The 12,768-nt window shown below is 36.6% G+C and overlaps 1 protein-coding gene across 1 annotated transcript in view; it reads right to left on the reverse strand.

Annotated features, from left to right (window-relative positions):
• Positions 1-343: 343 nt before the first annotated feature.
• LOC139971964 (ras guanyl-releasing protein 3-like) overlaps positions 344-12,768 on the reverse strand; it is a 64,263-nt gene continuing 51,838 nt past the window's right edge. The window contains exons 10-16 of the mRNA XM_071978834.1: positions 9,279-9,456; positions 8,732-8,812; positions 8,014-8,118; positions 6,766-6,881; positions 5,507-5,832; positions 4,319-4,737; positions 344-3,520 (exon numbers count right to left, since the gene is read on the reverse strand). Of these exons, the coding sequence (XP_071834935.1) occupies positions 3,350-3,520; positions 4,319-4,737; positions 5,507-5,832; positions 6,766-6,881; positions 8,014-8,118; positions 8,732-8,812; positions 9,279-9,456 (1,396 nt within the window). The 3' untranslated portion in view covers positions 344-3,349. The remainder of the gene's footprint in view (positions 3,521-4,318; positions 4,738-5,506; positions 5,833-6,765; positions 6,882-8,013; positions 8,119-8,731; positions 8,813-9,278; positions 9,457-12,768) is intronic.

The raw sequence follows: 12,768 nt of genomic DNA on the forward strand, positions 1-12,768 counted from the left end.
AAAGGTACCATGTCTGGATGCTTGACTTTCCAAGCAAAGAATTCCAACCAATCAGGCAACCCACAAAACATTCATATTCCTGTTACAACATGAATACAAAAAATGACTCTATTTTCCTCACAGGATGTGAAAATAATTTGTTTTGTTGAAAAACACTGTGAACTATTGGCAGTTATTTCTTGTCGAAAAAAGGTTGTAAAATTGCAAAAAACTTTACAGATGCAGGACAAGGAGATCTACTACTGTTCAAAGTTTAACATGACCTACTAGAACTTCAGATATTAACTATAAACAAAGAAAACTTCCATACCTTCTTAGCCCAAAGCGGTCACTTTTTATTGCCCCCCCCCCCCTTTAACCATATTACCAAGTACTTGCACAATAACAAATGATTTTTTCTTATTGAAGTTAACACAGCAAGAATGTTACTGTAAGCACCAAGTAAGTTATACACATATGTACAAAGCTAATGCAAGATATGCTGTCACAAATAACCATGCCATCACATGGTCCAGCCACATGCAAGATAATTATAAACCATGCTGTCACATGGTCCAGCCACACACAAGATCATGGTAAACCATGCTGTCACATACAGTAGTCCAGCCAGATGCAAGACCTTTGGAACCATGGTGTCACATGGTCTAGTCATAAGCCAGATCACAATAAAACCATGCTGTCACATGGTCCAGCCACACACAAGATCATAGTAAACCATGCTGTCACATGGTCCAGCCACATGAAATCTTACATACAAAATACTAAAAGATATTAATTGTTCGTCTCATCAAAAAATAGTTCATATTTATAATTTGGCCGCAGAAAGTTCCTGTTATTTATCTTATCATGTCTCTTAAGCCTACTTTCTTTTACTATTGCACTTTCAAGTACACACATGACAAATAAATATACAAGTTTAATATGTTATCTGGCAAACACAAGACCTTAAATTGAAATAGAACACTTGCTACATGAAGGATGGCTTCATTTAAACCACTACTTGCAACATGAAAAGTGATTTCATTTCAAATCACCACTTGCTACATGATATTAAGTATTACTTCAATGCTACATGGTAAGTGTATTAAATTTAAGTAACCACTCGCAACATGTTAACTGACATCATTGTGTCCCATAATTGCTCCAACAGGAGAGTGGTAAAAACACTTGCATCCCAATAAAGGGTATGATGTTATCAAGAAATATACGATAACAGTCTACAATCATGTTATTTCCTGTTTCCAAACAAACACTGATTTCATCATCCACTTAATCAAAAATATTGAATTTCGGATGTTTTTGTTGTTCACAAGATGTGGGATAAAATTAAAGTCACATTCGTGGGCAAGCTCGTAAGTATGGTAAATCGGTAACGTGAACTTTGTGAACGTAAAAGCAAATTTTTTACTTTTCACGTACAACAGTTATTACCTTTTATTGCTAGTAAATGTTGGTGACAAGATGACTTACAGACTCTCCACACAAAAAATGTAAAATGTTTATAAAAGAAGGATGGAATAAGTTAGGTTTTATGCCTGCAAGGCTCTCAATGACTCGTATCGTAATGTCTTGCTTTAATTTGTTTCCAATCTTCCCATTTTCTCCCCCCTCCGACCCCCCCCCCCCTTCCTTCCTGCCACTCTCAAATATAAGAAAACAAAAGAAGTTAGACCCTCAAGAAAATAATATGAAGCAAGAATAAGGCAGAGCCAAAAAAAAAAAAATCATGACTGGACATTTTCAAAAAAGGAAGGTGGAGGTGGCCCTTGTTTTTAGAACATTAATTTGCCTACCCAGAAAAGTAGGTGACAGTATAAATATTCTAGTGTTTTTAGTCTTTTGAACTTTGCCTAGTTGAAGTTAAGTCCATACATGTGGGGTAGTTCTGAAGTGATCCACTCAAATAATGTTTAAAGAATTTTAAATCATGTTTATAACAACATTTTTCTAAAATAAAAAATCAAGAAGCAGGTCTATAAAAGGATGCGAGCAGGGGCCAGAAACTTCTATACTATTTTCATATGGCCTAACCCTATCCATCCTATCATAGATTTTCACACAAATAACTCATATTGACTACACTACTTACAAAGGTACAAAAACAATTCTTCAAGTCAACTAGGAATTAGTCAACATTCTCTTTGGAGAAAAATAAAATACAATGCCAAAGAGTACAAACCAAGTCGTAAAGCGTCCTAGAGACACATGGCATTCTTCCAATGATGATACAATTTAAAAAAGGTTTTGTACCAAACACAGATACTATCTATTCATAGCCTAACAAAGGCCTAACTAGGAACGGCAGTTATTTATCAAAAGCAAGGTGTGTCAAGTTTGGTTGCAATCTGGTGGGGTTGATCCCTGGAAAATGGATCATAAAATTGATTTTTCTTATAAAAAAGTATTACCACAGTAGTCATGAAGGTATTATATTCCTCACGGTCTTGACTACTAACAAGTGATTTTCAATATCCTAATCCATCGCAAGTATAGGTCTAGATAATGGTGGGAAAACTATATATATTTCTATAGAAATATTTGAGAAAACATTTTAACCTAAATGAAACATTCGTTGCATAAGAGGTGGGTATGAGTGCAAAAAAGTGACTGTTACATTGAGTGGCTGCTTCTAAATTTGTAACTACTCTTGTTCGATGTGTGAGTTAACATGGTGGGATTTTGCATAAAGTCCAATTCCTTTTCATGCAATTATTATGAAGCCTATGTCCATCTCATCTATCATCAAATAATCGGCATAAAGCAATATTTAAATACACAAACTAAACGTATAAACAATTTAATATTAACTTCACATAAACAACATATTACATGGCAGAAAGGAGAGCGAGAGAGGGATCAGACTTTGTGGTTTCTTATTCCACAACAAGAGCCAGTCTTTTTTCTATATCCACTAAAAACTACTTAAGAAAGTGGGATGGTAAAAGTGGGTTTACGGAATAGTGTGTTTCGTCTCCAACAAGAAACATATCAACTGTGAGTTTCGTTAAAGTGGGTTTATATCCACTTCACCCCACTTCTATTCACACTTCTTTCAGTTATTTGCCTTCATGGATCTAATTCCTGCTCTCGGATCAAATACCTGCTCTCGGATCAAATTCCTGCTCTCGGATCAAATTCCTTGCTCTTCCAAACTAGACACCTGAAGTATCAGATTGTTAACACTCTCTGTATGATTTACATCACAAGCAGGAATACATTTTTCTCAGTCCATATTTCAAATCCAAAAAGCATCTTCTACCGATGATTCTTTATGGATCATACAAATATTCCTGGCGAACTAATTCTTCAAGCTCCTGGTTGCCCTAGGAAACGATACCGGAATGCTCTGTTACACTTCAGTGTCTTTTGTATGCGGTTTGTTCATATCATGATCGATGAAAAACGAAACCGTATGCCTCTTGACTTGCTGGAGATTTCGTTCCAAGACTGCGTTCCGTTCTTGCAATTTAACCAGGTCCATCTTAAGTCTGATGTTCTCTGCTAACAAGGATTGCTTGTCCTATTGAAACACACACACACATAAAAAAAAAGGGGGGGGAAAAAAACAAAACATTTTTACCTAGTATTGTGACTAATCTATCATAGACCGACCAGTGTTGTCCTGAAAGTTAGTATTAAGCCAATGTTTGTTTACTTCAGATTCTACGGTGAAGTTCTCATAGGTGAGTCTTGATGTTGTTCTACATTGCACAATCAACTGTACAACTTTTAAACTGACGAAATGTTACAATCCAGTATTGATAATCACTCCCCGCCACGCTCCTCCCCCCCCCCCACTAGGTAGGAAGACACAAAATATGTAACAGCACAGTACTTAAAGTATAAGACTGTAGTGAAAAGTGACAACTCATCAAAATCATTAAGATGATTTAGTTCTGAATAATTTATTATTTGTTTCTCACTATATGTTGGTATGATTTGACTAGATACGCATATATACTTAATTCCATTTACTCCTGTTAAGGTTGGTACAGCAGCATCCCTCTGTTAATATGAAGCTATACTGCTTAGTCTCACTTTCAGCCAAATTGAGATAATTCAATGAGGATTGTTTGTTGCAATATGTAGGGACTAGTAAAATACACAGATATTGGGAGTGCAGTTTGTTCATAACAACTCTCCAAATGTTTGAGAGCAATCAGGAATCTGCTGCAAAATATCAATTGACATCGGAAAGTAGCACGAGTATTATTGAACAAAAATGCAACGTAACTTACTACCGATAGTAGCGAATAGATAATAGAGAAACTAATAGTCCAGTGATAAAGTCCCGTCAATTAGGAGTGTATCATCATACCTGATTGTCATTTAGTTTTTCCCAGACACCATTGGGAGTGTCATCACCTTGGTTACTCTTGAAGACACTGGAAGCGTCGCTCTCTGCGAGACTCGTCCTGTCGCCAAAGCTACTACCGTCCTCGCTGAGCTCACTCAGTCGTCTCCCGTTGCAGATGATACCTCCGTGCTCGCTCTCCTCTCGATCTGACGTCAGAGAAAGGCTCTTAGGAGACGAGGATGGGGAATGGCCATCCAGAGAATGGTTTCCGTTACAGAGGCCGAACGGATCGTGGAATGCGTTGATTTCCGGTCCGGGCGAGACCAGTCCATGTTTTGGAGTGGAGTCCAGGGAATCTGTCTGTGTAGCCTGCTGTACCATATGTGCCTTCATAGATATTCTTCGCTTGTCCTCTAATGTTAAGATAGTATTAGGAGTGTCTGTAGGTAAATGAAAAGGAAAAGAAAAAGAAAAAAAAAAAAAGATTGAATTTCAAAACTGTCCGGAAGGTGACCTTTAAACATTTGAATATGGCTGAATTCTGATCAACTGATAGCTATTAAAGCTGTATTAAATCTGGTCACTAACTTTGTATGATTCCATTTTCAACAACATTTTCAAATAATTTGTATATAAGTGACAGAAGGATAGAAGTAGATACATTTAGAAGTTTAAAACAAGTACATGTTTGCGATAAAACTATAAACAGTCTACGTGAAACAGTAAATTATATACAAAGAAAACATGAGGTCCCAAAATAAATATTTGCTTGCGGAGCCATCATTTCATTCAACTAACTTTGGCGGGCGAGCTTTCTCCGTGATGGCCCCACGACTGTGGAACAATCTCATAGCCAAACAAGAGGCACCTATTTCTCCATCCAGTAAGACGGATCTCAAAAAAACAGTTAAAAACTATCCTTTTTGAGAAATATCACAGTTAGACCCTTTATATGGGAGCGCATTTGAACATTGCCTTGTGCTCTGGATACCTGCGCTATACAAAAAAACAGTTATTATTATTTTTAAAACATACAAACATACATAATGATCTTTGTGTATTTCCTACTCTGAGCACATCAGACATTTTGCCATTTGTTTTCCTATGACATCTACACTATTACACTAAATGTTACTGTCTTGGCTAAACACTAAATTTTGGATAAAAAGCCGTTTACGAGCTCGCTTCCAAAACGTTAGTCTGGCTTACCTATGAATGTTTCCATGGTTGCAGTTATATCTTTAGGTAACCCGTCCATGGTGTGCCGTCTCTGTAAACCGTTTGAGCCGCTGGTTTTCTTACTTCTGCATTCCATGACCACCCTGTCTTTGCAATGCTTGTGAGCGTTGATCCCACAGATCCGACATTTGACCCCCTGCTTGATCAAGCCCCATAACAGCCCGGTGCAATGGACGCAGAATGTAGGGCTTAAGTATGTGTGGACATGGAAACTGTGCTTGAAGCTGGCACTTAAGGCAAGGCTATGGGCTCTCACAAAGTACGTCTTCATTTCACATTTGCTGATGACTCCATCTCTGCATGTGCATATTAAGAGAGCAACAAGAAAAAAACAAAACAATTATGACATCATTGATCAACAGGTTCTATGGGGGAACACACAAACACTTTGGTTGGAGCAAAGAGAACCAAAATGTCAGTACACCTAGATTGAACACTCTGCAGTGGAGGTTTGTAGGGGTGCTCAAGCATAGGGTGGTCTTACAGGATAGGTTGGTAGGGGTGCTCAAGCATAGGGTGGTCTTACAGGATAGGTTGGTAGGGGTGCTCAAGCAGTGGTCTGAAGGGGTAGGTTGGTAGGAGTGCTCAAGCATATGGTGGTCTTAAAGGATAGGTTGGTAGGGGTGCTCAAGCATAGGGTGGTCTTACAGGATAGGTTGGTAGGGGTGCTCAAGCATAGGGTGGTCTTACAGGATAGGTTATAGGGGTGCTCAAGCATAGGGTGGTCTTACAGGATAGGTTATAGGGGTGCTCAAGCATAGGGTGGTCTGAAGGGGTGGGTTGGTAGGGGTGCTGAAGCATAGGGTGGTCTGAAGGGGTAGGTTGGTAGGGGTGCTGAAGCATAGGGTGGTCTACAGGGTAGGTTGGTAGGGTGCTCAAGCATAGGGTGGTCTACAGGGTAGGTTTGTAGGGGTGCTCAAGCATAGGGTGGTCTTACAGGGTAGGTTGGTAAGGGTGCTCAAGCGTAGGGTGGTCTTACAGGGTAGGTTAGTAGGGGTGCTCAGGCGTAGGGTGGTCTTAAGTTATTTTACGTTGGCTCTATTGTATGAAAGACAGATGCAACAATGTATTGAAGTAACTTAAGTGACTCAGTCACTACTTGAATTAGCATGGATTTACATAATACTTAAGTGAGGACACATATATACAATGGTGATGATATCTTTGCACACAGAATCATTTTTATTATTATTAACTTCTCTTTATTTTATTAGTTGTTTCATTCTCACCTGTCAGCATCTAGAACACAGAAGGAGTCCATGAAAGGAAAGTTGGTGGCAATTGATTGAAAGTCATTGTAAGTGATGTATCCGTCTTTGTCTGTGTCGTAATTCTTAAACACAGCCTGCAAAGAATCGGTAAACGGTAAAGAATAAAAAATTTGTACATTTAAATTCAAACGCGGTTTCATGTTTCAGTGCAACTAAGAACTGTCATAATAATAACAGTAATAATAAATTACATTTTTAACATTTACACTTAATACAGCGTTTCAAAGCGCTTTACAAAGTAGGAAAGAGACAAAGGAAACCAAGGGGGAATAAAGAAACTAGGAATCAAACAGAAATGTTTTAAGCTGTCTCTTGAAAATACAAAGGGAGGGAGAGTCATGAAAAATCAAATCTGAGAGTCATAATAAATCAAATATGTTTCCCTCACAAAGGTTCTGATGTCAAAGTTTTCCCAAAAGGTTCCAAAGTGGCTTTCGTAGATGCTATTATCCTAGATATTTTTAAGACAATTAAACATCACTGAGAGTCAAATACGTTCATCTTATCTGCCGTAGAAAGAGATGTAAAAGTTCCACCATAGAAGACCATCTCATTTTCTATCATATTCGTATGTCATGAAAACCATCGTTCCAAAACAGTCAACACATACTGAAATGCTTCACAATATTTTTGCGTTATCAAGGAAAACCAATACATTACATTGGATTTTATTATTTTGCAATCTTGTTCATGTAATGTGGGGGTGTCCTTACAGACAATAAATGATGAATGTTTAACTCTCATGAAGTGATATCATTATTCCTGACAACCATTTTAAAACACCTGCCTTGCTGTTATTGTGTTCACAATTCAAATTCAATTCTGCCTTTTCTATTTTGAAAGTAACAATATCTTTAAATTTTTAAAAGAAATATTAAATTAAACTGCGTTAATATGTTAGTGCTTTTATGAACAGTGACGAATGAAATGAGAACCTGCGGACGTTATACATTTCTTGACAATGACACAGGCTTGTAAGTTAGACAGCAGATGATCAAAGATGTATCTTTTCATAGTCTCTATTTCGTCTACATTTGCACTTCCTGGAAACACTGCGTAACATTTGTAACACTCGGAAAGTAAGTGATAACCGGTCTCACTTGAGACTTAATGTCACAAGATCTGAAACGGCTTAATTACAGGCTGCCAATAGAATCTTTCTTTGAAAGCTATTTAACGGAAGTAAAAAGAGATTTATGAACTCACATCAACCATGGCAGAGACGTGTTTGTTGATTGTGTCCTTGTCACGATGGCATGAAATTCCGGAAGCCCATTCTGCAAACACTGGCGTCTGGGTTGGTGTTGGAGGCTATAAAACCAATTCATTATTAATCAGCTTCTTAATTACAAAAAGACAACGTTTAGATGAAGTTCTGTCGCTTACAATGTCTCCAGATATTCTAAACACTACATATCACCCCCCCCCCCTCTTTTATTGTTGCTTTAAAAAGTTGGTTCTGCTACCAACAAAATGTCTTTAATCAATGCAAATCTATGCTATTAATTTGATGCATCATGGTCACTTACATATACCTACCCAATTATCCACTCCCTCACTATGTAATATCCATAGGAAATATTCCTGTTTGTGAAGGATATATGCATAGGAAATGTGTTCTTTTGTACATGGACATGTACATTCTATATAGGATATATCTTAACAATTAAGCCTAAATACTGTGATAATAAGGTGTCAAACCACAAAGGCGTACACTAAGCCGAAAATACTATTATATAGCATATAAACTTAGGCCTAGCCTATATACAACTCTGAGCAGATGTTGTTATAGTGAGTGAACATTACAAAAAAAAAAAAAAACCCTATTCCTACACCTTTACAGCTGTTTCTCTGAGAACATCTGAAAAAATTGGGGAAGGTGTGAGGGTAGGGGGGGGGGGTGGAGAGGAGGGATTATACTTACTGTGCTTGATGAACCTCTAGGTTCCCTGGCCAAAGACAGCTCATAGATTTCATCTTCGGTGTATTGGAGGTCCAAGGAAGCCTAGAAAGATCAAACACTAGATTTTAAATTAAATGTTTAATTTCAAACCAAACTGTGACATAATAAGAAGTTGGAAACATGCATAATGAGTTGATGATGGCTTCAGATGATATAAATACTCCATTTAAAAGACAAAATGTTACCTATGTAGCTATAGCGTGATAGAAAAATGGAAGCAGGGGGGGGGGTGAGTCGTACAGCAGATATCTTGGGGAATGGTGATGACATGTGCAAATTTTAAGGCACATTGCACTGGCATCTCACAGAACTCAAAGGAGCCCCAACGTATCTTCACCTCCCCAATAATGAATGTCATTTATCCCACAGATTTGTTAAGTGGTCCCTATGTGATGCTAAGGTAATGCCATTTTAGGTATGAAACATGTGACGCAAATAACTACTGATAGTCATGGCAACAATCTCCGTTCCCCCCTTGCACTCAAAATCTGGTAAGGAAATTTCTCACCCTAAGCATATTAACCAAGTCCATACTAGGTTCCACAGGAGGCTTGCAGTTTTGAAGCTGCAGCAGTTCTTGGAATGTCACAGACAGTTTAGCTACTTTTAGAAAGTTGATATAGCCTTCCTCCGTCCTGTCTGGCAGTGCAGTGTGGAGTAGGATAAGATCCTTCAAATGGACTCCTGTTGAGGATGGAAAAGCCAGAAATATACTTTTAGTTCATGATTAAATGTAAAATACTACACTGAAGATCATCCGCATAAACCTTCACTTTTGTTTGAAAAGAAGGAGTCCAAAAAAAAAAACAAAAAAAAAAATCTGAAATTTATTCCTTATTATTCGGAAACCTCTGTAATCTGTAATGTCACGTATGAACAACAGTAAATTGATTGCATAGAAAGGTCTGGAAAGGTTCTGGAATACTTAACTGACACTTGACATTCTCTCACCCCCTGTCTCCATCATTTCGCTCCATTTACCCCTCCCCCACCCCCCTCCCCCATCGCTTGGTGCTGAGTGTCCTTAACCTTATCACCTCAAGGCAATCTCTTTTCAAACTGCTCCTTTGCCAATGAATTGTGCATCAATTTTCTTCTGCTTAGTTTTTGCTTTTCTCTTATATTTTCTTTCTTTCTGATGGATCAAAGGTTTTCTTCAACAAATCAACCTGACCATCATCGAAAATATTTGTTGCTACGATTGAAATACTTTTCCAAGGTTATATTACTTTTTTTGTGTTTACAATTTCACTTTCTCAGAATTTGACAAAATTTGGGAAAATTTTTCATAAAACAAAAGTAGTAGGTGTTGATGAGGTTTACAGTAGCTATAAACAACAGAGTTGCACCAATGAATTTGTTTGTGCATTTTCTGTATTAAATATTTTATGGACTTGAGGTTTCATTTGGAAGTCGTTGTGCTTGGATTGGGGATATTTTCAAATTTCACACTACACAGAAACTGGTTGTCATAGTTACAGGCCAAAGATTAGATATATTCAAAATCTTAAGCTCAAGGTTATGACCTACTTTTAAAGCAGATATCTAAAGTGTTTTTTTTTTCTTGCCGATTGTGGTGGGGGAGGGTGAGGAGCAATAAATATTGTCAATGAACACTAAATTTGTTACTATGAACATATCTGCAGACTATCATATCTTTAGAGGGGACATAATCATGTAACAAAAATTTGTCAAATTGATCATATAACAAAAACAAATTGCTTTCTGTATCATTTAATATCAACACCCACATCCTCATATCATTTTTTATTACTACAATGTGGATCTTAACACTTGACAACTTGTTTTGTGAAGGTATCTGGCAACAGCAAAAATGAAGTGGTTCTCACGGCAACTGTGTTGATAACATTTTTGGATTTCTTTGCGATGCAGAAATCATTTATTCACAGATAAGAGATAATGTTTCAATCGACGATGCCCTGAATCTTTTGAATTGTTAATACGGCAAAGGACACATGTATCACACTTGGAGGATAAATCAACAAAGTTATGAAAAGAGAGTAAAACCGCTGAAAGGATCTTTGCCATGATGTCATCACACATTACCCATTATGGTTTATATAAAACCGATTTATCTGACAAATAAAGTAGTTAACTTCCTTGAGTTTGCCTAAATTTGGCGGTGAGAAAAAGTATAAGGAGACGATATTTTTTACAAGCGTTTTGGAATCGAATTTGTCTTCCTTGTGTCTCATTTTCTGTCAGTGGAATACCCCTATAATTCTTTGAATCTCAATAACTTCTAATTACAAAGTGACCACTGCTTGTCCCTTGCATAATAAATCTCACTGGAACTTTGTGTTTGAAATTTGGAAAAATGCTGAACATAAGACTTTTGCAGCCTGTAATGCAGTTTTCTATTGCTATGCAGTATTCTATTGTTATGCATTATTCTATTGTTATGCAGTTTTCTATTGTATGCAGTTTTCTATTGTTACTTCATATTCCCATTCTAGTTCTTCCTCTTTTTCTTCCATGTACTTTTTTAATCTTTCGTAAGGGAAAACAAGGACAAATCTCTAAAAATGCATAAAGAAGTTATTTCTTATTTAATCCACACAAATATGAAAAATATGATATTGGTATCACTTTAGCAACATTCAAATTTCCATACTGAAAAAATTAATATAAACTGGTATTTTTAATCAATTTGAAAACTTCTGGTCAAAACCAAAGAACCAAAAATTGATCAGAATAATGCCAAAATTATAAGCAAAACTCAAATTTAACCAGACAGAAGAACTATTTATGATAAAAAAAATTTTTTTTTCATTTGTTCACCTGGCTTTCTTTAAAGGAGAATGGATGGCACTTAAAAGTGCTTTTTTTTTAAATCATTATTTAATATACTTTAACATCAACCTCATGTTAATAGTCTGTTCATATTCCCTTGTTTATCTATTTCCCTTTCCACTTAACAGTACATCCGCATGCAAGAGAAAAAAGCAAAATTCCATATCAAAAAGTTACATGCAATGAAAGGTGTTGCATTTGTACATGATGAATGATACAGTGAAAACACATCTGAGAAGAAGAAACTGACAGAGAGATAAGACCAAGGTAAGGGAGGGGGATGGTCAGGTCAGGGGAGGGAGGGGACAGAGGGAAAAGATGAAACTATAACCATTTCAAACATAATAAGTTTTGGAAATGATAGAGAAAGTTCATGATGCATTAAAGAATGCAGATTGTCAGATCTTTGACCGAAACATTTCAACCAAGAGCACAGAACAGAAGAACATTTGCTTTTCTTAAAAAAAAAATATGTTGAAACAAGACAACGAAAGTAATGTATACATGGTATCAGGCAAACAACATCCCTAATAGTAAACAAAATAACAAACAAACAAACAGAAACGAAATGACCACGATGCATAACTAACATGCCGTCATCTCTCTTACCTCTGTAAAATCATGAGGTAAATTTGTGGAAAGAATAAAAAATATTTATGTATAAAACATGACTTTAAATAGTTGTATACCATGGCTGAATGTAGATCCATGTGAAGTAAGTTTCTGCCATCCACCCCCAACCCCCAACAGAAGAAAACAGTGTGTTTGTGTTAACTGGACATCCTAGTGCCTGGCACTGATGTTATGCAGTTCAATAGATCAGCAATGACTGAACAAGTCAAAATTCATCTTTCATTAAGTATAAATGTTTTCATAGAACCCTCAGCTATTCTCTTTCTTGTTTGGCTAAATATGCAACATTAAAGGAAGAACAATACAGATTATGAACTTAACATAATCAAATATATATAAAATATATAATTAATACACATATTGTGTACATATGTAGCACTGTATCGATATTTCACACATAATACAACATATTGTGTAGATATGTATAGCACTGTATCGATATTTCACACACAATGCAAACATATTGTGTAGATATCTAGGACTGTATTGATATATCACACGCAATACAAACATATTGTGTAGATATGTAGCACTGTATTGATATATCACAC

The sequence above is a fragment of the Apostichopus japonicus genome, chromosome 8 (genome assembly GCF_037975245.1).
Source record: "Apostichopus japonicus isolate 1M-3 chromosome 8, ASM3797524v1, whole genome shotgun sequence".
NCBI classification, from domain to species: domain Eukaryota; kingdom Metazoa; phylum Echinodermata; class Holothuroidea; order Aspidochirotida; family Stichopodidae; genus Apostichopus; species Apostichopus japonicus.